The sequence below is a fragment of the Leopardus geoffroyi genome, chromosome B4 (genome assembly GCF_018350155.1).
Source record: "Leopardus geoffroyi isolate Oge1 chromosome B4, O.geoffroyi_Oge1_pat1.0, whole genome shotgun sequence".
Classification (NCBI taxonomy): domain Eukaryota; kingdom Metazoa; phylum Chordata; class Mammalia; order Carnivora; family Felidae; genus Leopardus; species Leopardus geoffroyi.
The window spans coordinates 41,415,369-41,440,871 of NC_059341.1; the positions used below are offsets into that span (position 1 = coordinate 41,415,369).

General features: G+C 42.6%; 1 protein-coding gene across 3 annotated transcripts; it reads left to right on the forward strand.

The window, feature by feature from the left end:
• Positions 1 to 8,159: 8,159 nt before the first annotated feature.
• On the forward strand, positions 8,160 to 13,969 carry COPS7A (COP9 signalosome subunit 7A). 3 transcript variants are annotated; one of them, XM_045466323.1, is made up of 8 exons: positions 8,160 to 8,446; positions 8,816 to 9,020; positions 10,737 to 10,812; positions 11,274 to 11,362; positions 12,323 to 12,525; positions 13,136 to 13,241; positions 13,406 to 13,557; positions 13,725 to 13,969. In XM_045466323.1, the coding sequence occupies exons 2-8, from the start codon at positions 8,859 to 8,861 to the stop codon at positions 13,762 to 13,764; spliced, it is 828 nt and encodes a 275-aa protein (XP_045322279.1). In that variant the 5' UTR covers positions 8,160 to 8,446; positions 8,816 to 8,858; the 3' UTR covers positions 13,765 to 13,969. The 3 variants fall into 3 exon arrangements, with proteins under 3 accessions (XP_045322279.1, XP_045322277.1, XP_045322278.1); XM_045466321.1 differs by having other exon boundaries at positions 8,160 to 8,360; XM_045466322.1 differs by having other exon boundaries at positions 8,160 to 8,329.
• Positions 13,970 to 25,503: the final 11,534 nt, after the last annotated feature.

Here is a 25,503-nt window from a genome sequence, read left to right on the forward strand (position 1 = left end):
AAAAGAAAATTTTGGGGGCGCCTGGGTGGCGCAGTCGGTTAAGCGTCCGACTTCAGCCAGGTCACGATCTCGCGGTCCGCGAGTTCGAGCCCCGCGTCGGGCTCTGGGCTGATGGCTCAGAGCCTGGAGCCTGTTTCCGATTCTGTGTCTCCCTCTCTCTCTGCCCCTCCCCCGTTCATGCTCTGTCTCTCTCTGTCCCAAAAGTAAATGAACGTTGAAAAAAAAAAAAAAAGAAAAGAAAATTTTTGAAAAGTGATCTCTACACCCAGTGTGGGGCTCAAGCTCATGACCCCGGGATCAAGAATCACACACTTCACTGACTGAGCTAGCCAGGTGCCTCACAGCCTTCCTATTTTAAATATATGGGTAAGAACCTGTTACTCATCTGCTCAAATCTTCCACTGACTGCTCATCTCACTCAGAGTAAGCACCAAAGTCCTTACAATGGTCCACAAGGCCTGATAACAGCTAGTCACCTTGTTCTCTCTCTGACCTCATCCCCTAAGTCTCTCCCCTTGCTCACTCTGCTCTAACCACAGAGGCCCCCTTGATGTTCCTCAAACACATCAAGTATGTTCTCATCTCGAGCCTTTATATTTGTAGTTGGCTCTGCCTGGAATATCGTCCCCATAGAAATCCCCAGGACTTGCTCCTTTGTCTTCTTTTAACATCTCTGCTCCATTGTCACCATATCAGAGAGGTCTTTTCTTACTACAATATATAAAATAGTGGGGCACCATCAACTCTTGATTTCGGCTCAGGTCATGATCTCATGGTCATGGGATCAAGCCCTTCATCAGGCTCCACACTGAGTGTGGATCCTGCTTAAGATTCTGTCTCTCTCGGGGTGCCTGGGTGGCTCAGTCAGTTAAGCGTCTTACTTCAGCTTAGGTCACCATCTCACAGTTTGTGGGTTCGAGCCCTGCATCGGGCTCTGTGCTGGCAGCTCACAGCCTGGAGCCTGCTTCAGATTCTGTGTCTCCCTCTCTCTCTGCCTTTCCCCCGCTCACACTCTGTCTCTCTCTCTCAAAAATAAATAAACATAAAAATTAAAAAAAAAAAAGATTCTCTGTCTCCTTCTGCCCCCCCACTCACATGTGCACACTCTTTCTAAAATAAACTACAATTTAAAAATAAATAAATAAAATACCAAATGTCTCCTACATTCTCCCTACCCCTCTCCTTGCTTTATTCTTCTTCAAAATATTTATTACCTCCTGACCATTAATGTACATATGTATGTACTACCTGAGTCTCAACACAAGAATGTAAATACCAAGGTATTTTATCTATATGCCTATTAGCTAGAACAATGCCTGGCTATAAGAGGTGCTCAATGTATAACCTTTTGAATCAACAATGAATATATTATTATGTGTCTGACTACTTGGTATCAGTCAGCTTCTCTAGCTTTATTTCCGTGCATTTTGTTTTCCATCCTTAACATTAAAAACAGAGCACAGCCCCTCCCCCCATTGACCTTGTACATAACTGTCAGTAACAAGTGAATGCAAGTTACTTTGTAGGCTTTGCTTAAATTTCATTAGCTCCCATTTTCTTGTTGGAGATCTTTATTTTTCTGCCCTTATCCTCTTTCCTCATCTCTATTCCTTTGTTTTCTTTTTTTTTTAAGATTGAAAAAAATTTTTTTTAACATTTATTTATTTTTGAGACAGAGAGAGACAGAGCATGAACGGGGAGGGTCAGAGAGAGAGGGAGACGCAGAATCCGAAACAGGCTCCAAGCTCTGAGCGGTCAGCACAGAGCCTGATGCAGGGCTTGAACTCACGGACCGGACCGTGAGATCATGACCTGAGCTGAAGTCGGATGCTTAACCGACTGAGCCACCCAGGCGCCCCTCTTTTTTTTTTTTAAGATTTTTAAAAAAATGTTTATTTATTTTTGAGACCGAGAGAGATCAGGAGAGGGGCAGAGAGAGAGGGAGACAGAGGATCCAAAGCAGGCTCTGTGCTGACAGCAGAGAGCCCAATGTGGGGCTTGAACCCACAAACCACAGCTCATGACCTGAGCCAAAGTCAGATACTTAACTGAGTCACTCAGGCGCCCAAAGACTAGATCTCAGATTATCTCTGTCTCTCTCTTCCCTCCTTCCTTTCTGCTTTTTCTTCTCTTTCTTCCCTTTCTTTTTCTTTCTTTCTTTCTTGATTTTATTTTATTATTTTTTTCAATAATCTCCACACCCAACATAGGGCTCAAACTCACAGCCCTGAGATCAAGAGTCACAGGCTCCACTAACTAAGCCAGCCAGGCAACCCTTTTTCTTCTCTTTCTTAACACAGTGTCAAAATCAGACAAACTTGCATTTGGATCTCAGCTAATTATACTGACCTTCAATAAATTATTTAACTTCTGTGACCCTCAGTGTCCCCACAGGTTAACTAAGATATTGATATGCACCTCAAAGGGTTGTTGTAAAGATTGAATAACAACAGCAACAACACCCTACAGCTAACATCATACTTAGTGGTAAGAAACTAGAAGCTTTCTCATTAAGATCAAGTACAAGGCAAGGAAGTCCCTTCTCACCACTCCTCTTCAACATTGCACTGGAAATCCTTGCTAATGTAATAAGGAAATAAATAAATAAATAAATAAATAAATAAATAAATATTTTAAAAAATATAAAAGGTATACAGATTGGGAACAAAAACATAAAACTGTCTTTGTTTACAGAGGACATAATCATTTATGTAGGAAATCTGAAAAAATTGATTAAAAAAATTTTCCTAAAAAAACCCCAAAACTCTCTTGGAACTAATAAGCAAGTATAGCAAGTTTTGGGGTCCCTGGCTGGCTCAGTGGGTGGAGTGTGTGGTTCTTGATCTCAGGAATGTAAGTTCGAGCCCCAAGTTGGGTGTAGAGATTACTTAAAAATAAAATAAAATCTTTAAAAAAAAATTTTTTTTTCAACGTTTATTTATTTTTGGGACAGAGAGAGACAGAGCATGAATGGGGGAGGGGCAGAGAGAGAGGGAGACACAGAATCGGAAACAGGCTCCAGGCTCTGAGCCATCAGCCCAGAGCCCGACGCGGGGCTGAACTCACGGACCGCGAGATCGTGACCTGGCTGAAGTCGGACGCTTAACCGACTGCGCCACCCAGGCACCCCTAAAATAAAATCTTAAAAATAAACAAATAAACAAAAGAAAAACAGAAGTCAATTGCTTTCCTATATACCAACAATGAACAAGTGGAATTTGTAATTTAAAACAACATTCACATTAGCACGCCCAAAAGTGAAATACTTAGGTGTACATCTAACAAAATATACCTAAGAGCTATCTGAGAAAAACTATAAAACTCTGATGAACAAAACCAAAGAATTAAATAAATGGAAAGATAATCCATCTTTATGGATATGAAGAATCAATATTATCAAAATATCAGTTCTTCTCATCTTGACCTATAGAGTCAATGCAATCCCAATCCCAGAAAGTTATCTTAAGGATATTAACAAACTGAGGCAAAAGGCCCAGAATAGCCTATACAATACTGAAGGGGAAAAACAAAGTTAGGAAACTGAAACTATCTGATTTCAGGGCTTACTATAAAACTATGGTAATCAAGGGGTACCTGGATGGCTCAGTTGGTTAAGTATCGACTTCAGCCCAGGTCACGATCTCGTGGTTTGTGGGATCACACCCTGCATTGGGCTCTGTGCTGACAGCTCGGAACCTGGAGCCTACTTTGGATTGTGTGTTTCCCTCTCTCTGCCCTTCTCAAGCTCTATCTCTCTCTCAAAAATAAATAAACATTAAAAAAATTTAAAGCTATAATAATCAAGACAGTGTAGTATTAGTGAAAAAATAGACAAATAGATCAGTGGACCAGAATAGAGAGCCCAGAAATAGACCTCTATAAATATAGTCAAGTAACCCTTGACAAAAAAAGCAGAAGCAATACAATGGATCAAAGATAATCTCTTCACTTTTGGTGACTGTGAAGATGGGGAGATCCTGGCCTGGCCAAGGATGTTGGATCTCACTGTATTCCTAACTCTTCGACCTTTGTCTGAAGGCCCTCAATAAAATGGTTTGATCCTCTCCCCTTAAAAAAAGATAATCTCTTCAACAAATGATGCTGGAACACTGTATTATTCACATGAAAGAAAGAAAGAAAGAAAGAAAGAAAGAAAGAAAGAAAGAAAGAAAGAAAGAAAGAAATTTAGACACAAGAGTTTATACCCTTGGCAAAATTAACTCAAAATGGGTCACAGACCTAAATGCAAAATGCAAAACTATAAAACTCCTGGAAAATAACAGGAAAAACTTAGATGACCTTGAGTATGTTAATGCCTTTTTAGATACAACACCAATGACACAATCCATGAAAGAAATAATTATAAGCTGGACTTAATTAATATAAAAAAACTTCTGTTCTGCAATAGACCAACTAGAGAAGAGAAGTAGAAGACAAGCCACAGACTGGTAGATAATATTTGCAAAAGACACAGCTGATAAAGGATTGGTAGCCAAAATATACAAAAAAACTCAACAAACAAGAGGGGGAGCCCTGGGTGGCTCAGTTAAGCGCTCGACTCTTGGTTTCAGGTCAGGTCAGGATCTTATAGTTCGTAAGGTTGAGCCCTGTGTCAGGCTCTGTGTTGTCAGTGAGGAGCCTGCTTGGGATTCTCTCTGTCTCCTTCTCTCTGAACCACCTCCCTCTTTCTCAAAATAAATAAATAAACTTAAAAAAAAAAAAAAACTCAATTGGGGCCCCTGGGTGACTCAGCTGGTTAAGCGTCTGACTTTGGCTCAGGTCATGATCTCGCAGTTCATGAGTTCAAGCCCCATGTTGGTCTCTGTGCTGACAGCTTGGGGCCCAGATCCTGCTTAGGATTCTGTGTCTCCTTCTCTCTATGCCGCTCCCCCACTTGTGCTCTGTCTCTCTCTCAAAAGTAAATAAACGTTAAAAAAAATTAAAGACAAAAAAACAAACAAAAAACTCCAAAAAACTCAATGAACAAGAAAACAAACAACCCAATTAAAAAATGGGCCAAAGACCTTAACCGATACTCTATTAAAGACATCCAGGGGCGCCTGGGTGGCGCAGTCGGTTGGGCGTCCGACTTCGGCCAGGTCACGATCTCGCGGTCCGTGAGTTCGAGCCCCGCGTCAGGCTCTGGGCTGATGGCTCGGAGCCTGGAGCCTGTTTCCGATTCTGTGTCTCCCTCTCTCTCTGCCCCTCCCCCGTTCATGCTCTGTCTCTCTCTGTCCCAAAAATAAATAAACGTTGAAAAAAAAAAAATTAAAAAAAAAAAAAAAAAAGACATCCAGAAGGCAAGTAAGTATATGAAAGGATATTCCACATCATATGTCATCAGGGAAATGCAAATTAAAACAACAAGATACCACTACACATCTAGTAGAAGGGCCAAAATCTGGAACACTGACAATACCAAAGTTTGGCCAGCATGTGGAGCAAAAGAAACTTTCATGCATTGCTGATGAGTACAGCCATTTTGGAAGACAGTTTGGTGGTTTCTTACAAAACTAAATATACTCTTACCATATGATCAAGTGATCATGCTCCTTGATGTTTACTCAAAGGAACAAAGAACTTTGTCTATACCAAAACCTGCACATAGATGTTTATAGCAGCCTTATTCATAATTGCCAAAACTTGGAACAGACAAGAAGTCTTTCAGTAGGTAAATAGATAAACTGTAGTACATCCAGACAATGGAATACTAGTGGTGCTAAAAAGAAATGAGCTATTAAGCCATGAAAAGATAGGGAGGAATGTTAAAGTGCAAAAAGCCAATATGAGAAGGCCACATATGGTATGGTATGTTTTCCAATCTATGACATTCCGGAAAAGGCAAAACTGTGGAGACAATGAAAAAAGATCAGTAGTTGCTAGGGGTCCAGGGTGGGGAGAGATGAACAGGTAGGGCACAGAGAATTTTTCAGGCAGTGAAAATACTCTGTATGATATTATAATTATGGATATATGTCATTATTCATTATCCAAATCTACTGAATGTACACCACCAAGACTGAACCCTTAGATAAGCTATGGACTTTGGATGATTATGATGTGGTCAATAGATCATCCTTGGTAAAAAAAAAAAAAAAATGTACCATTTTGGTGAGTAATGTTGTTAATGGGGAGGTTAGGTATATGTGGGATCAGGACTTATTATGAGGAATCTTTGTACTTTACTCTCAATTTTATTGTAAACCTAAAGCTAAAAATAAAGTATTAAAATTTTTAAAAAATTATTTTAAGTAGGCTCCATACCAACATGGGGTTTGAACTCACGATCCTGACATCAAGAGTCACACGCTCTACTAACTGAGCCAGCCAGGTGCCCCTAAAAAATAAAGTCTTGGAGTGACTGGGTGGCTCAGTTGGTTGAGTGTCCAACTCTTGATTTTGGCTGTGGTTATGATCCCAGGGTTGTGGGACAGAGTCCTATGTCAGGTTCTGTGCTGACCCTGCTTGGGATTCTCTCTCTCTCTCTCTCTGCCCCTCTCCCCCACTCTCTAAAATTAAAATTAAAAAAAAAAGTCTGAAAGTTGAACAAATAAGTAAAGACATAGCACATAATAGAACATATGTGGACTCTTGTTCTTTCCTCATATTTTTCTTTTCCCTTCCCTCTTTAAACAATTTTTTAGTGGCTTATTTACTTATTTTTTGAGACAGAGACAGACAGAGTGTGAGCGGGGTAGGGGCAGAGAGAGAGGGAGACACAGAATTCAAAGTAGGCTCTAGGCTCTGAGCTGTCAGCACAGAGCCCAATGCAGGTCTTAAAACTATGAACCATAAGATCAAGACTTGAGCTGAAATCGCATGCTTAACCGACTGAGCCACCTAGGTGCCCCTTTCCTTTCCTCTTTAAATTGGTAAGATTGGACTCCTTAATTCTTTGGTTCTTTCAAACTTTGGATATTTTGGTATGCTTTTGATTCCTTTTCCTCACTTTTGTGTCATCTCTTCCCTTATTTTCTTCTTCTCTTTCTCCGCTGCCTCTTCCTCCTCCTTTTTTGATCCTTTCTCCCTCCTTGCCCCTCATCTCCTTACTCTGGTTCTGCTTCTCATTTGCTATCGTAAACTAAGCCATGTGGACCATAAACTTTGAGTTTGAAGTCCCTTCAGCTCCAGCAGTCTAACAGTCCTGTGATACTCCCTTCATTTATGTTCTCTTCCCCCCCCCCCCCTTTCTTCTCATTTCATTGCTTATAAATTGCTTAACTTCCCTGGGCCTCAGCTTTTCCATCTGGAAAATTGAAACAATAATAGATTGTTATCAATATCAAATGAATTAAGTAAAGCTCTTAGTTCAGCGCCTAACACAAAGGCCTCTGAGATGTCATTAACTTTGTTCTCATTTGACCTTCTGCAAGCAAGCCTGGTATGAAATTTAAACACTATAGAAATGTTAGTTGTTTATTATTTTCCCTAAAGTATCATGGTGACATGGAAGAATGGTCTCAGGCTTGAAGAAACCCGAGTTTCAGGCAAATCTCTAAATTCTTATGAGGCTCAGTTTCCTTATCTGTAAAATGAGAATAATAACAGATGCCTTCCTTCCACCGAGAGGTATTTCCTCTCTGAAGAATTAAAAGATGTAATGCACAGCAAAGCATCACTCTACCATGATAAACAGTGTCCTGGAGTCACACTAGGGATGCGGTATGAGGATTCAATGAGATAAGATGCCTGACCAACAGTAAGCACTCAATACACGTTATCTATTATTACTTCCTTTACTTTTTCCACTTCTTTCCTCTTGCTTCTCAAAAAAAAAAAAAAAAAAAAAAAAAAAAGTGGTTAAAATAGCCAGGTGATCCTTGCTGCTAAACTTCTATCATTGATTCTTGTCTCCTTCCTATCTCCTCATTTCTCTTTCCCGCAACCCCTCCCCCTTTCCCTTCTCCCTCTCTCTTTCCCGTTACAGCTTTCCTGTCCCTCAGGCACAGTGTGCAGCCCCGGATCTCCAGATTTCAGGCAGCTTAGATCTGACACATAGCCACCCGGTACCTGCTGGAGACCGGGGTTCCCTCAACAATAAAGTTTTATTGAAACAGGACAGGAAAAAAGGCGCCCGTCACTCTCCTCAACAGCCAATCAGAGAGTAGAATGACTGGCGCTCGCAGGCGCTTCAGCCGGCGGAAGGCAGAGGAGGGGCATGTCCCGCCCCAAACCGGTCTCTTAAGAGCGGAAGTACGACCCGGAAGCCAGCCATAGAGTTTAGTGGCCAGAGCGACTCTGTAGGGAGGTGGCAGGAAAGGCTCAGAACAGCTGCCGGAGGTGACGGAGCAGCGGCCCCGCCCGGTGTGCTGGAAGACGAAGCTTCCAGGTAGCTGCCGGCCCGCAGAGTCTGACCCAGGGTACGACTGGGCAGTCGGCGTGAGCCTACGGTCCCTGGGCGGCCTCTTTAAGGGAGGGGGCGGAGCCACGCGGAAGGATCCTGAGGGTGAGGTCACGTGGTTGGGGGCACTTGCGGGGCACCAAGGAAATTTCAGGGACTGTTGTTATTGGGGTGTACACCATGTGACGCCCCTTCCCCCACTACATCCTGTGCCTAGGGGTTCAATGGGGTGCACGTGGTGGGGCTTGGGATTGGCCCAGGGATGGGGGAGGGGGCGTGGCAACCCTGTCTCAGTCAGGTTTCCATCAAAGTGGCCAATTGTAGGATTCCTAGATCCGAGTTTTAAACTACTCCACCTCTGTTTCCTCATTTGCAGAAGTGACTCAGTGCGTCTGCAATCCAGCCCCTGACCCCAGTGCCTCTCGTCCTCCCAGTGTTCAGGGACCTCCAGCTTCACATCCTCTTTCCTTGCAGCTCCAGATATCCTGAGCCCAGGTCCCCCCAGCTCAGTGCAGCCATGAGTGCCGAGGTGAAGGTGACAGGGCAGAACCAGGAGCAATTTCTGCTCCTGGCCAAGTCAGCCAAGGGGGCAGCGCTGGCCACACTCATCCACCAGGTGCTGGAGGCTCCTGGTGTCTACGTGTTTGGGGAACTGCTGGATATGCCTAATGTTAGAGAGGTGGGTTCCTGACCTGGATAGCCCACAGGGAGGCTTGGGTCTAAGTTTGAATTTGAGAATGGGTGGGCAGGACTCACTGGCAACCCCATAACCATTCAGTTGAATTAGAATATGATGATGATTAGTTAGCAGCTGGCATAAATAAGTAGGCAGGTAAACCTCTTAGTTCCCTTTGGTGATGAGTGATCTGTGAAACCCAGTATTTTTCATTTTTAAGCAAAAGAACATGTGGTTCAGAAAAGGAGACCTGATTCCAGCCTGTCTCCACCAATGTAGTAGCCCTTAATAAAATCATGTCACCTTGATCGGGTCATTTTTACTTTAGGACCTCAGTTTTCTCTTTTAAAATTGGAGCGGACACTGCCCTTCACTGTTAATTATAGAAATCAGGTGAGATTATGGGAAGTATAAAGTCCAGTACAAATGGAAGGAACGAACGTGAAACTGACATGCCCTCCTCTCCCCACTTTGTCCCCTTTGCTAATTCACTTAAGTGAGGTAAATGTCTAGAAGTGTTAGAAGGTGTCTTTTCCCCAGAGATGTGTGGCAAGATGCTAGGAACAGAGCAGAGAGAACTATTCACACAGAAGAGGCAGGGTTAAGAGTTAAAGTCTAGAGTGGGTGGATCACAAAGATGTTTGACATTAGCCCAAGTCCTGAGATGCTATGGCATTGGTATATGGGCAAACTGTGTTAAGTTTTTGAGGGCCAGTGATTGACTGAGTCAATGGATTTAACCTTTTGGGACCACTCTGGTATGGAGAAAACTGCCTTTCTCTCCCTGCTTTCCTAGGCCGTGGAACTAAAGAGGGTCCATTAAGGTGAAGAAAAAGAAGTATTTATTGGGTGTTTGTTTATCTCTCTGCTAGTCATCTGGGAATACCAGAGAAATACAAGACACAGTGCAGACACAGTGCTTATTACTCTTCTAAAACTTATATTCCAGTTGCAGAGATAAGATAAATGGATATAGATGTGTAAGTTATTTATTTAGCAAGTATTTATTGAGAGCCAAACACGCGCATAGCTCTTCTAGAACTAAGTGGGATACCAGGGACTAGTAAGGGACCTAAGCGGGATACCAGGGACTGGTACTCTTACTGAAAAGAAGGATATTCTTAGGTAACAGCCTAAATTAAGTGCCAGTATGAGTGATCAGTGATAGGAGAGGAGATCTGGGTGCGCTGACCTGGGTGATGAAAGCCTCCTGGGTGCAGCAGGTCTGACACAGAGGCCACAAATTCCAGCACCTGCTGAGGCCATGCAGCTGTCGGAGATGAGTAAGGCTAATGCAGGAGTGTTGGGTGAATTAGGAAGGACAGCAGACTGCCTAAAGGATATTCAGATTCAGAAATATGAAGCACACCCTAAGGACCAGAACACTGTGTGTGTGTGTGTGTGTGTGTGTACATGTACATGCATGTGCACGTGCTGCTGAACACTTGTTTTCAATTCAGAATTTAGGGTAGGAATTGAAGATGTATGAAGGAAGAGGGCCTGGTGAATTGGGAGAATAGTGTAAACAAAGGCCGTGAGGTAGAAATGAGGCCTTCCCATAGGGAGAGTGATCAGAGAGGCAGAGAGGTACTCTCGGTGAGCTGGGAGAGATGATGGGAGAGGGGCCAGATGGGGCCAGAAAGTGGAATTCAAAACAGGGTAAGGCTGGGAGGCTGGGGAGAGGCCCATCCTGTCACATCTTCCTTCCTATTCCTGCAGCTGGCTGAGAGTGACTTCGCTTCCACATTCCGGCTGCTCACAGTGTTTGCTTATGGGACATATGCTGATTACTTAGGTAACCGGAGGGCTAGAGCTCTGGCGTCGTGGAGGTGGGAGAAGGGCAATTTCTCTCTCTTTTTTTTAAATGTTTATTTATTTTTGAGACCACGCACAAGCATCCTTGTGCGAGTGGGGGACGGGCAGAGAGAGACAGAGACAGAGCATCCAAGCAAGCTCTGAAGCTGTCAGCGCGGAGCCCAGTGTGGGGCCTGAATTCACAAACTGTGAGGTCACGACCTGAGCCGAAGTCGGATGCTTAATTGACTGAGCCACCCAGGTGCCCCCAGAAGGGCAATTTCTGAAAGAACTTAGAAGGAATTGCTGGGATACCCTCCTGGGGTACATAGGTCAGGGTTAAGACTTGAATTGGCATGGAAAACTAAAAAAAAAAAAAAAAAAAAAGAAGGCAAAGGAAGAGGCTAGGGCCTCCCACAAAAGCGTAATCCAAACTTCCTACACTTTCTCCTTTTTTCGTAGCTGAAGCCCGGAATCTTCCCCCACTCACAGAGGCTCAGAAGAATAAGCTTCGACACCTATCAGTTGTCACCCTGGCTGCCAAAGTCAAGGTGAGTAAGAGTCCCCCCCCCCCCCCATCCCTGCCCCCAGTCCTGAGCCAAAGAGTTATATCCCTTCACAAAGGGCCTATTTGAAGGGAATTTGCATTCAGACAGCCTATGTCCACACAGTTGTTCTGCCTTTCCACCCCCACCCTGTCCCTCCAAGGTATCTAAACTCTACTGCCTGTAGCCTTTCAGCCTGAATATTATTCTCTTAGTTTTCTGTTTTGTTTCTGTTTTTCATTCAACACTTTTTGCCTTTTGGGTCAAAATAGCAACTGGGATGCCATTCTTTTGTTTAATAATCACCCTCCCCGCTAGAGAAAGTCCCACACCAACAGCCTCAGCTTTCAGATCTGAGAACAAGACTCTCTCTTCTGGTGCAGTGCTAGGCTTCTGTTTGCTAGAAATATCTCTGCAGGTTCAGTTTTTTAAATACCCTCTCCCACCTGTCTACCTTCTCCCAATTATTATTTGATTCTCTTGTTGTTTCATGGTTTTACATAAATCACGTGTCTCTCTGTCGTGAGATGCTCTTTGGAAGGAGCTGGAGTATAAATGATGCACAGTAACTCCAGATCCCTCCCACACCACATACTCCCGTTTTGTCAGGCTTATCTGGACCAAGGTCTGTGTGCTGTCCTGAGCTGTGGCCAGAGGAGTGACACCCAGGCAGATGTCACTTTCTTCCTCTGTGGCGTGGGAGGAATAAGGTCGAAGGGGAATATAAATCTTCGATTTTATTTCTGGCTATTCTTCTCAGGATGTTATTTTTCAGGTGGCAGTGCTTTTGCTTATTTTGCTTTAGAACCAGCCTTTTAGAGGAAATCATTCAGGAATAGGAACAGAGAGTAGGTAGGGGAGCCTGGGCAGGAGGGGAAAGGAGGGAAAAGTCTTGGAAGCCCTCGTCTGCTTGCAGAACTGCACAAATCCCAGCCCAACCACCCACCCCCCCGCCCCTGGCCCCAGTGTATCCCATATGCAGTGTTGCTGGAGGCCCTCGCCCTGCGCAATGTGCGGCAGCTGGAAGACCTTGTCATTGAAGCTGTGTATGCCGACGTTCTCCGCGGCTCCCTGGACCAGCGCAATCAGCGGCTAGAGGTTGACTACAGCATCGGGCGGGACATCCAGCGCCAGGACCTCAGTGCCATTGCTCGGACCCTGCAGGAGTGGTGAGACCCGTGTCCTGGCCCTGTTCCTTCTCTTCTCACTCCAAGAAAGGGGGAGGGCTTCTGAAGGAGGGAGGGCTGGTCTGGGCTGGGCTGCAGCAGTGGAATCCCAGACGTTGAAGGGAAATGAGCTCATTCCTCCAAAGGCTTCTGAGGGCAGAAGGGAGCAGAGGAGGGCCTGGGAGGCAGGAGGCCAGAGGCAGTGTCCTTGGTACAGTAAGTGGGGGAAGGGAGGAGGAGCGGTACTGTAACCTGCACTGTCTACAGGCCGTGGGTCTCTTCCACTTCCGTTTTTCTCTTTCTGTTCTTGTCTAGCTTAAATTCATTAATATACCTTTTTTATTTTATTTTTTTTCTCCAACATCTACCCAGTTTTGTTTTTAGTTCCTACTCGCATGTTACACGTTACTCCAGGCACTTCCTATACCTCTCGTATCCAACCTGAGTGTCTCTGTGGCTCCTGGGACTCTTGTTGCCGGTGGTTTCCAGGTGCCCTGGCGAGGGTTCCTTACTCGGACAAGGGTTTGGCTGCAGGATATCCTGAGTCTGTTTTTCACGAGTGCGTGATCACCGCTGCCTTCCACTGACACTTCTTCGTTCCTGATCCTCGCAGGTGTGTGGGCTGTGAGGTGGTGCTGTCAGGCATTGAGGAGCAGGTGAGCCGTGCCAACCAACACAAGGAGCAACAGCTAGGCCTGAAGCAACAGATCGAGAGCGAGGTGAGCAGGCAGGGGATCAGGACGGACCCAGGCTCCTCCAGTCTGGGCCAGTCGTCCTGTGCAGGGGGGTTTGCACCGTGGCTGTAGCAGATAGACAAGACAGGCAGGGACTGTCAGATTCTGGAACTTCCCTCACTATCCCCCATTTCTTTTCATCCTGGCAGGTCGCCAACCTTAAAAAAACCATTAAAGTTACAACAGCAGCAGCCGCCGCGGCTACCTCTCAGGACCCTGAGCAACACCTGACTGAGCTGAGGGAACCTGCTCCTGGCACCAACCAGCGCCAGCCCAGCAAGAAAGCCTCAAAGGGCAAGGGGTGAGCCACTGTGGCAGGAACCACTTGCTTCTGGGGTGCCCTGCTTTTACTTTAGAGACCTAGCTGTCTTCAGCCCTTCAGTCATTTGCATGGGGGTAGGATATGGGGGGAGCCCTCAGGCGTTAGGGGATTCCCTGCAGCCTTTCTCTCTCTCTTCCCCTTGCCAGGCTCCGAGGGAGCGCCAAGATTTGGTCCAAGTCGAACTGAAAGGACTGTCATTTCTTCCCTGGGGATGTGGGGTCCCAGCTTCCTGCCTGTCCCTTAGGAGTCCTCAGAGAGCCTTCCTGTGCCCCTGGCCAGCTGATAATCCTAGGTTCATGACCCTTAACCTCCCTCTCCTCTCCGTGACCCCCAAGCATATATCACACCTTCTCTAGGGAGGAGGCAAGTACAAGTCATGATTTTGTTGGTACTTTTGCTTTATGTGGCTTTCTTATGTGTCTCATTGTCTCCCTCCACCTCCCTGCTGTACTCTCCCCCTATTTCTTTAATGGGGGGGTGGGCAGCAACATCTCTCCTTGTTTGTTATATATCATTGAGTAGGTGGGGCTGCTTCTCCAGCATAACCCACATGTGTTTCTTCTCGTACCTCTCCACCCCTGCATGCTTAATGCCCAGTTTGTACTCCTTACCCCCAGCCTATTTGGGCAGCATCTGAAGAGCCATAGGGCTCCCACCTTTATTCCCACCCGGAGAATTCTGGGAGCCAGTCTGCCATTCTAGGAGTCACTGGACACTTTCATCCTAGAATCCTGTCACACTACAGTTTTTTCCTTTCCTCTCTCCTCCGCTTGGGTCCTGGGAATGCTGCTGCTTCAATGACCCCAGAGCCTAAGAAGGGCAGCTGTCTCTTGAGATCTTGAGAGATGGTTCTTTCTTAGCCCTGGCTATCTTGGAAAGCCTGATGGCAATCCTGGAAGGATTTATACTTCCTTTTGTGAGTTTGGTGGGGAAGGGAAGGGGATATAGATTGTATAAAAAAAAAAAAAAAGTATATATACATATATCTATATATAACATGAAACAGAAATAAATCTATGAGAAGTCTATCTACAAACATGCCCTGAAATGGGTATCTTCTGTCTTTGGTATTCATGGTTGGGAAGAAGGTTCATTGTCAGTCCCCTCTAAAGCAAAGTACTGGAAGAAGAAGAGAACCAGATACTGTGTGCTGAGTCCTGGCCTAGGAGCCGAGAGTCCTAGATCTTGAGTTGTACGACAGGACAAATTGCTCAGTAACCCAGCACTCAGTCAGAAGCAGTTGGATACTTAGCACGAACATGTGATAAGTGCTGGAGATGCAAAATGACGGTCACTGCCCCTTCTTTCAAGGAGCTTGAGTTCAGCCTGTTGCCTTCCTTCTTATAGACTTATACAGGGGGGAGTTGATAATAACCTTCAGGTTTTGCATCAGAACCACACAGAACTCTGAGATCTTAGTAAGAAGCAGCAGGCTCCTGTCTGCTGTCCAAGGCAGAACTTACTGTGCTGGGAGGATTGGTCTCCTCCGTCTAGTGTAGTGCTGTGCACTCTTTAGAATTGGGAACTCTGGTGTAAGGGACAATTCCCCTCCTCCCACTTGCACGCAAAGCAATTGCCTCTTGAGGGTCCCACTATTGACTGAGCTGCTTTCCAGAGGTTGTGTTATTCTCTAAGCGGAGATTTAGGATAGACCACTCTTCACTGGTGCTAAAGGTCTCAGTCATAGAATTAGAAAGTGGAGTGAGATCCTGAGGTTTTGATTAAAAGTGGACTGGGTGAGGGGGCGCCTGGGTGGCTCAATCAGTTAATCATCTGACTTTGGTTCAGGTCATGATCTCATCATGGCTTGTGAGTTCAAGTGCCGTGTTGGGCTCTGTACTGACAGCCCAGAGCCTGGAGCCTGCTTCAGTTTCTGTGTCTTCCTCTCTCTCTGCCCCTCCCCCTCTTGCACGTGCTCTTTCTCTCTCTCAAAAATAAATGAGCATTTAAAAAAAATTTTTTTTTTTTTTAAATAAACTCCTTCTTCCTCCCACACCCTCCAATGTGTAGAAGTTGCTCATTCATGGCACTTTGAACCTGTCCCCCCTGCCTCTGCCCCTGCCCCAACTTTTCACTTGAACTTAGTATCTTGGGTTTTTTTGTAAGCTACTTCCAGCAAATGGCTCTATTACTTCCCTGACCTCTCTTAGTGCCAGCCTTCAGTGGATGGCTCCAAAGTCTACTGTGGGCTGAGCTGGGACTCCTTGCTTAACACCCAAAGCAGGAGGGGAACCATTCACATTCACAAGGACATGCAAATGAAGTTTGTGTTTGACTTACAAAGACAGGGCCCTTGGCTACCAAAGCATGAAGATGGGGCAGCAGATTATTTGGGGGCTCAGTTTTTGACCATGAAGTTTGGTTCAGGATTTAAGGATCCTATGTATATAATCAAGCACAAGGCACCAGGAAAATTTCCAACCAAGACTCTTACCACCACTGGCATACTCTCATACTGATCTTAGGTGATCTTTAGGGCTGGCCCACTATGGTAAAAGGAGGAAGAAGACTTGCCTTTATGAGAATTCAGAGTTCATGCATATGAAAAGGTGACACTTAAAAGATTAAGCCAAAGTCTCTGACGCTAAAAACAGCAATTGGACTAGTGTACATCTTTATGCACAAGAAGAGCAAAGACAACGTCTATAGTCAGTATTCATGAAATCCTGTTGAAGAAAGATTAGAAATTCTCCATTTAGATGTGTCTTCCAACATGTTTGGGAGCTTAGAGGGGCAGTCTAGGCAGTGTATTAAGTTATCTAACATTGTGTAACAAATTACTCTAAAATTTAGTGGCTTAAAACAATGCACATTTTTTTAATCTCAGTTTCCTGTTTCTGTGATTCAGGAATCTGGGCACACTATTTCCTGCCTTAGGGTCCTTCATAAGGCTGTAATCAAAGTGTTAGGTGGGGCCATATCACCTCAAAGTTTCAATGGGAAAGACCTGCTTCCAGCCACACTCTTGATTATCAGCAGGATTTACTACCACCTAGGTGGCCAGACTGAGGACCTCCTTTCCGGTCTGTTGGTCAGAGGCACCCCAGATAGCCCTCTCCATCAGAGCAAGAGCCAGAGAGACCACATCAGGAAAGCAGAATCAGTCTTGTAACTTAATCACAGAAGAGGTATCTCATTACTTCTAGTCACCAGGTCCAGTCTAGTGACCGTCAGAAGTCAGGGATCATTGGAAGCCATATTGGAATTTTCCTACTACAGGCAATGTTTCTGTGGGCCACCAGCATCAGAAACATCAGGGGAGTTCTTGAAAATGCATATTCCTGGAGCCTCCTCCCACTTCAGTTCCTACTGAATTCGAATCTCCAGGATGTGGACTGGAAATATCCCTTCACTGCCCTCTTTGACTCCACTCTGAGCTGTGAAGTCCCATTTATATAAGCAGATTTACCCAGATCAGTGCCAACTTGGATCAGCTGAAAAGGTTTTTACTGCAGGGCCTTGGAGAACAGGTAAGTAGGCCCAAGGTCACCATCTGGTAGAGAAGGATGTGCAAAGGTGAAACTTCAAGTACAGGACAAGAGAGAAGACTTGACTTGTCCTTTGAGGTTCTTAAGTATATGATGATATAATTAAAAGTGTGATAAGTGCTAAGAAGTATAGAGTGACATGAAAGCATTTAACATAGGGATCTACGCCTAACCTGGGGTCAGGAAAGCCTTCAAGGATGTGATCTTTCCACTGAAACTAGAAGCCCATGTGGCAGTTAGCCTGACAAAGGAAGGGAGGATAGTGGGATGAAGACCTGGAGGCAGAAAGGTTCCATCCTGTGACCTACTGCCTCTCCCCAATTAAATAATTTGGGAAATGGGGCAGGGAATATAATTCTATTCTTTTACTTAAATGTTCATTTGTCTATTCAGTGAATTGGCAAATATATCTTGGCTGAAAAATCTGAAATAGAATAAACCACAGTGGGGGCACCTGCGTGGCTCACTCGGTTAAGCGTCCGACTTCAGCCTAGGTCATGATCTCACCGTTCCTGAGTTCGAGCCTTGCATCGGGCTCTGTGCTGACAGCTCAGAGCCTGGAGCCTGTTTGAGATTCTCTGTCTCCCTTTCTCTCTCTACCCCTCCCTCACTCACACTCTGTCTCTCTCAAAAATGGACATTAGGGGTGCCTGGGTGGTGCAGTTGGTTAAGCGTCCGACTTCAGCCAGGTCACGATCTCACGGTCCGTGAGTTCGAGCCCCGCGTCAGGCTCTGGGCTGATGGCTCAGAGCCTGGAGCCTGTTTCCGATTCTGTGTCTCCCTCTCTCTCTGCCCCTCCCCCTTTCATGCTCTGTCTCTCTCTGTCCCAAAAATAAATAAACGTTGGAAAAAAAAAATTTTTTTTTTTAAATAGACATTAAAAAAATTTAGAATAAACCGCGATGTGTATGTTATACCTCTTGGCTTTGGGGTTTGGGGTGATTTTTGTTTTTTTTTTTTTTTGCCTGTCTCTGTTTTCCAATCTTTTTATGATATTTGCTAATAATTATAAAGACATATTAAGTGCTTAGTCAAGCACTATTCTAAATGCTTTATGTATATAAACTCATTTAATCTACACAACCTACTGAGGTTTGTGCCATTATTTTCTTCTAAAGATGACAAAAGAGGTACAGGGAGGTTATGTAATTTGCTCGAGATTACACACATCATAAGTGGAGAAGGCACACCCTCTGCCCATCACTCCCATGTTCCGGGACAGAATGCACGGGACAGCTATCTGAGATTTCAGAGAAGTAAATGGTAGGGAGGAAGGAACCAGAATTTGGAGTTCCATGAAAACAGTGGTGAGCTTACCATCCCCTCCCCCTAACTCCATTATCACCCAGAATGCACTAAAAGGCCTCCCCAAACCTGGAAGTGTACATCAGGTATGAACTGAAAGAGTTCCTCTTGGAGCCCTCTGTTGCAGGTCTGAGGAGCAGGAAAGGGACTTCTAAGGGTCCGAGACGGGGAAATCCGTTGCTTTTCTTTTTCCCTTCTCTTCCCCTGTTAGCCCCAGGCACTGCCACGGTGGTGTAGTTATAGTAGCACAATGACAGCAACAGTGACTGTGCAGGCACTGAAAACTGAGGGAGAACTCCTTTGACCACAGAAGCTGTGGTCCCAAGAGTGTGAATCAAATCCCTCTGCTTTTTTCTTTCTTTGTTCTCTTGATGCTTAGCCCAGACATATAGTGGGAAATGCTCAGCAAAGTAGAGAAGTTAAAGCCCCAGTTTTCTTGGGCAAAGGATTGGGAAAAGAAGAACGAGAGAATCAGAGTGTCAGATCACAGAGAGGAGGGAAATCGAGAGTCCCATAGAGTTGTGTGTGAACTCTTGGGCTCACCTCAAAGCTGCACAAGCATGGATCTGACCTTCAACATCTTACCAAAGCTTTATGAAACGAGCTACAGGGTGGACCACTGTCTAGGTCTGACTGACCACTGGGTGGCACACATAAAGGACTGATCTAGATAGCACCACAAAGTTAAACTGACATCAGAACCACAATACAAAGAAGGTAGGTGGCTGCTTGAACCAAACCTGGTCGATAGACTGCTAAAATAAAAAACACTCTCACTAGGATTTTAATAGGATCCAGGGGCTCAAAACGATATTCAAAATATCCAGGATACAACATAAAATTACTCAGCCTACAAAGTACTCTCCAGGGAAAAGACAACCAACCCCAAGATGACAGAAATGTTGGAATTTAAAGCAAAGACTTCAAAGCAGTTAGTATAACTATACTGGAAGAAGAAAGGGAGAATGCTTTTGAAATACATGGAAAGATAGAAAGTTTTAGCAAAGAAATAGAAGACATAAGGAAGAACCAAGTGGAACTTTTAGAACTGAAAAATAGGAGTAACCAAAATAAAATATTCACTGGAGAGCAGAATGGGAGATGACTTTGAAGATAATCAATATAAATTATGCAACCTAAACAACAAACAAAAACCGGTTTAAAAAAAAAAAAACCCACAGAACCTCAGAGACCTGCGGGATAAGACCAAATATCTAGCATTTGTGTCAACAGAGTCCCAGAAGGTGAGGAGAAAAAATATGATTTAGAAAAATTATTGACAGAATTCATGGCTAAAATGTTTGGTTCCAAATTTGGCAGAAACACACAGATTCAAGAAGCTTGGTGAACAGCAAACAGAATATACTCAAAGAAATCTATGACCGGACATAATAATCAAATTGCTGAAAATCAAAGATATAGAAAAATATCCAAAGAACATCTAGAAAAAAGAATCCATTTCCTATAAGGAATCAATGACTCAGATAACTGCAGATTTCTCATCAGAAACTATGGAATCCAGAGGGAGCTGGAACAACACTTAAAGTGCTGGAAGAAAAGTGTCAAGTCAGAATTCTATATCCAATGAAAATGTCAATCAGCAGTTACATAAAATAAAGACATTCTTAGGTGAAGGAAAGCATAAGGATTTGTCACTAGCAGAGCTGCTGTACAAGAAATGCTAAAGAAAGTTCTTCAAACAGAAGAAAAATGATAACAGGAAACTGGGGACATCAAGAAGGAGGAGCAACAGAAATGGTAAATATAGATTGTTCTTTTAAGTTCTTTAACATGTCTATAATGGTTGAAAGTAAAAATTATGAAACTGTGGTGGGGTTTCCAGCATTTGTAGATGTAATGCATAAGACAATTGCAACATAAAGGAGAGACAATAAAGGGACGGACCTACATAGTGGTAAAGCCTACATTTAATTTGAAGTGGTGAAGGACAAAATCTAAGTGGACTCTGATAAGTGTGTATTTTATAAGCCTTAGAGCAAGGGTTAGGAAGCCATATTCCACAGGCTTGTTTTGTAAATAAAATGTTATTGGAACATAGTTACAGCTTACTCATTTACATATTGTCTCTGGCTGCTTTCACACTATAGCACCAGATGTTTTGTTTTGTTTTAATTCTAAGATAGATAACATATAGTGTTATATTAGTTTCAGATGTACAATATAGTGATTCAATAATTCCATACGTTACCTAGTACTCATCATGACAAATGTCCTCCTTAATCCTCATCACCTATTTCATCCATTCCCTAACCCACCTCCCCTCTGGTAACCATCAGTTTGTTCTCACTAGTTAAGAGTCTGTTTTTTGGCTTCTCTCTCTGTCTCTCTCTGTCTCTCTTCTCTTTGCTCATTTGTTTCTTAAATTCCATATATGAGTTAAATTATATGGTATTTGTCTTTCTCTAACTTATTTTGCTTAGCCTAATATTCTCTAGCTCCATGTTATCGCAAATGGAAAGATTTCATTCTTTTTATAACTGATTAATATTCCGTTGTGTATACATACAACATCTTTATCCATTCATCAGTCAGTGGACTCTTTGGGCTGCTTCCATATCTTGGCTATTATAAATAATGCTACTCTAAACATAGGGCATCCTGAGGAGTGCCTATATCTCTTTGGGTGCGTGTATCCCTTTGAATTAGTATTCTCATATTTTGTGGGTGTATACCCAGTAGTGCGATTACTGGCTCATAGGGTAGTTCTATTTTTAACTTTTTGAGGAATCTCCATACTGTTTTTCACAGTGTCTGCACCAGCGTATGGCACCAGAGTTGAGTGTTGCAAGAGACATTGTGTGATCTGCGAAGGCCAACATGTTTGTTATCTGGCCCTTTACAGATAACAGCTTGCCATTCCTGCTCTAGAACAACCACTTAAAAAACAAAAACAAACAAACAAACAAAAACTAAAAGAAAAATTTAGTGAAAACAGGTTAAAGAGAAATACTAAATAATATCCAAATCAAAAGAAGGCTGGAAAGTGGAGATAGCTGAATTATCAATGGAGGAGCAAACAGAAATAATAAAGTTATAGAAGTAAATCCAAACATATTAATACTTACATTAAATGTAAATAGCCTAAATATATCAATTAAAAGATTATCTAAATGGGCTTTTAAAAACCACAAAAGATCTGACTATATTCTGCCTTCAAAAAACCCATTTTAGGTATAAAATAGGTGAAGTAGCTATAGTAATATCAGGGCAATTAACTTCAGAAGAAAGAAAATTACTAGATGAACATTACATAACGAAGAAAAGTTTGATTTTCCAAGAAGACATAATTCTAAATGACTTTGTGTCTAACTGCAGAGCTTCAACATACATGAAGTGAAAACTGATAGATATCAAAGAAAAAAATGGGCAGATCCACAATTATAGTTAAAAATGTCAAAACTCCTCTCCCAGTAACCAACAGAACAAATAAACAAAATTAGCAGATGTAACAAAGTATATAGAACTGAATGATGCCATCAACCAACAGGATCTAACTTAAATTTATAGAACATGTCCCCAACACAGCAGAATCACAACTTCTTTTCAAGGGTACATGGCACATTTACCAAGATAGATTATGTCCTGAGTCATAAAACAAATCTCAACAAATTTAAAAGAAGTCCGATAAAGTATGCTCTCTGACCATTATGGAATTAAAATTAGAACTCAAGAACAGAAAACAGGGAAATCTCCAAACACATGGAAACTGAACAACATGCTCTTAAATAACCCATGGATCAAAAAGGATGTCCCAAGAGAAATTAGAAAATATTGTGAATTTAACAAAAAAGAAAATACAAAGTAGCAAAATCTGTGGGATGTGGTTAAAGGCAATGATTATAGCATATAGAAGAAAAATTATAGCATCAAAATCTTAGAAAAGAAGAAAGGTCTCAAGTCAACAATCTATACTTCTACCTTGAGAAGGTACATGAACAGCAAAATAAACACAAAGCAAGCAAAAGGAAAACATAATAAGAGTGCAAGCAGAAGGAAAACATAATAAGAGTATCAATTAGTGAAATTGAGGGGAACCTGGCTGACTCAGTCAGTAGAGTGTGCAACTTTTAATCTCAGGGTTGTGAGACCAAATCCCATATCGAGTGTGGAGATTACTTAAGAATAAAAAATCTTGGCGCACCTGGGTTGCTCAGTTGGTTGATTGTCCAACTCTTGATTTCAGCTCAGGTCATGATCTCACTGTTGTGAGATTGGTCCTATGTCAGGCTCTGTGCTGAGTGTGAAGCCTGCTAAGATTCTCTCTCTCTCTCTCAAAATTAAAAATAATTTTAATTAAAATTAAAATAATTAAAAAATAAAAATAAATTTTAAAAAACTTAAAAAAAAAGAAATTAATGAAATTGAAAACAGAAAAATAGAAAAAAATTAATGAAACCAGAGGTCAATTATTGGAAATGATCAATAAAATTGATAAACCTCTAGCCATACTGACCAAAAAAAATTTTTTTTTAATTAAAAAAAAAGAGAGGAGCCTGGCTGACTCAGTCAGTAGGGCATGTGACTCTTGATCTTGGGGTTGTGAGTTTGAGCCCCATGTTGGGTGTAGAGATTACTTAAAAATAAAATCTTTTTTTTAAGGTTTTTTGTTTTCGTTTTTGTTTTTGTTTTGTTTTGTTTTGTTTTGTTTTGTTTGCTTGAGAGAGAGTGAGAAAGAGAGTGTGTGAGCAGGGAAGGGGCAGAGAGAGAGAGAGAGGGAGAAAGAATCCCAAGCAGGCTTCACACTGTCAGCTCAGAGCTCAACGTGGGGCTCGAACTCACCAACTGTGAGATCATGACCTGAGCTGAAATCAAGAGTTGGACACTTATCAGACTGAGCCACCCAGGCACCCCAAAAATAAAATTAAAAAATTAAAAAAGAGAAAAGACACAAAATACTAACATCAGGAATAAAAGGGGGGGGCAATTGGCTGGCTCCGTCAGTAGAACATGTGACTCGACCTTGGGGGTTGTGAGTTCAAGCCCCACGTTGAGTGTAGAGATTACATTAAAAAAAATCCTTAAAAAACTTAAAAATAAAAAGGAATAAAAGAGGGGATATCGCTACAGTTCCCACAGACATTAAAATGTCATAAGGGAATACTACAAACAATCCTACACACATAAATTCAACAATTTAAACAAAATGGACCAACTCCTTGAAAGCCACAAGCTATCAAAACTCATCCAAAAAGAAAGAGATGTAAATATGAAATGTACAGCTACAAAGCTTTTGAAAGATAACATAGGATAAAATCTTAGTTATCCAGGGGCGCCTGGGTGGCTCAGTCGGTTAAGTGTCCAACTTCGGCTCAGGTCATGATCTCACAGTCCGTGAGTTCAAGCCCCGCGTCGGGCTCTGTGCTGACAGCTCAGAGCCTGGAGCCTGTTTCAGATTCTGTGTCTCCCTCTCTCTCTGATCCTCCCCTGTTCATGCTCTGTCTCTCTCTGTCTCAAAAATAAATAAACGTTAAAAAAAAAAATTAAAAAAAAAAAAAAACTTTGTTATCCAGAGTTAGGCAAAGTGTTCTTGGATATGACATCCAAAATTTGATATAAAAGAAAACAGTGGTAAGTTGGACTTCATCTCAATTACAATTTTTTCTTTGAAAAAGAAAATGTCAAGAGGAAGAAAAGCAACAGAATGGGAGAGAATTAGTTGTGAATCCCTATTTAACAAAGGACTTCTAACCAGAATATATAAAGAACTCTGATGTCAAATAAGCACGTGAAGAGATGCTCGACATCATTAGTCTTTAGGGAAGTACAAATTAAAACTTGCAATAGACAAGATGTCTATTAGAATAAATAGAAGAATGCCTACACACTTAATAGAATGGGGTAAAATAAAATAGAAAATGACAATACTAAGTGCTGGCAAGGATGCAAAGCAACCTGGGCTCTCTCACATTGCTGTTGAGAATGCTGAAAAATGCAAAATGCTGCAGAATGGTGCAGCCACCCTGGAAAAGTTTGGCATTTTCTTATACAGTTAAATATACACCTTGGGAATTCAAGCTGGTGCAGCCACTCTGGAAAAACAGTATGGAGGTTCCTCAAAAAACTAAAAATAGAACTACCCTATGACCCAGCAATTACACTAGGCATTTATCCATGGGATACAGGTGTGCTGTTTCAAAGGGACACATGCACCCCCCCATGTTTATAGCAGCACTATCAACAATAGCCGAAGTATAGAAAGAGCCCAAATGTCCATCGATGGATGAATGGATAAAGAAGATGTGGTATTTATATACAATGGAGTATTACTCAGCCATCAAAAAGAGTGAAATCTTGCCATTTGCAACTATGTGGATGGAACTGGAGGGTATTATGCTAAGTGAAATTAGTCAGAGAAAGACAAAAATCAAATGACTTCACTCATATGAGGACTTTAAGAGACAAAACAGATTAACATAAGGGAAAGGAAACAAAAATAATTTAAAAACAGGGAGGCGGACAAAACAGAAGAGACTCATAAATATGGAGAACAAACTGAGCGTTACTGGAAGGGTTGTGGGAGGGGGGATGGCTAAATGGGTAAAGGGCATTAAGGAATCTACTGAAATCATTGTTTCACTATATACTAACTAATTTGGATGTAAATTTTAAAAAATTAAAAATAAAATTAAAAAAATTAAAAAAATATATATATATATATATACACTTACCATATGACCTCACAATCCCACTCCATTTCATTCCTAAAGAAATTAAAACATGTTCACACAAAAACATGTACACAAATGTTTATGGCAGTTCTGTCCATTATTGCCCCAAACTGGAAACTGGAATGTCCTTGGACAGGTGAATGGATAAACCGACTATAAGCACACAGAATACTACTCAGCAATAAAAAGGAGTAAACTATTAATACACGCAACAGCATGAGTGAATCTCAAAGGCATTATGCTGAAAGAAAGAGCTTCTCTCATGTATGATTTCATTATATGACATTCTGGAAATGGCAGAATTATAGCAGTGGGAAACAAATTGGTCGTTGTCAGGGTTAGGATTGGAGGAAGGGTGTGACCACAAAGGAGCAGCAGGACGAGGTTGGGGGTGATGGAACTGTTTTGATCCTGATTGTGGTGGTGCTTACACAGATCTGCAT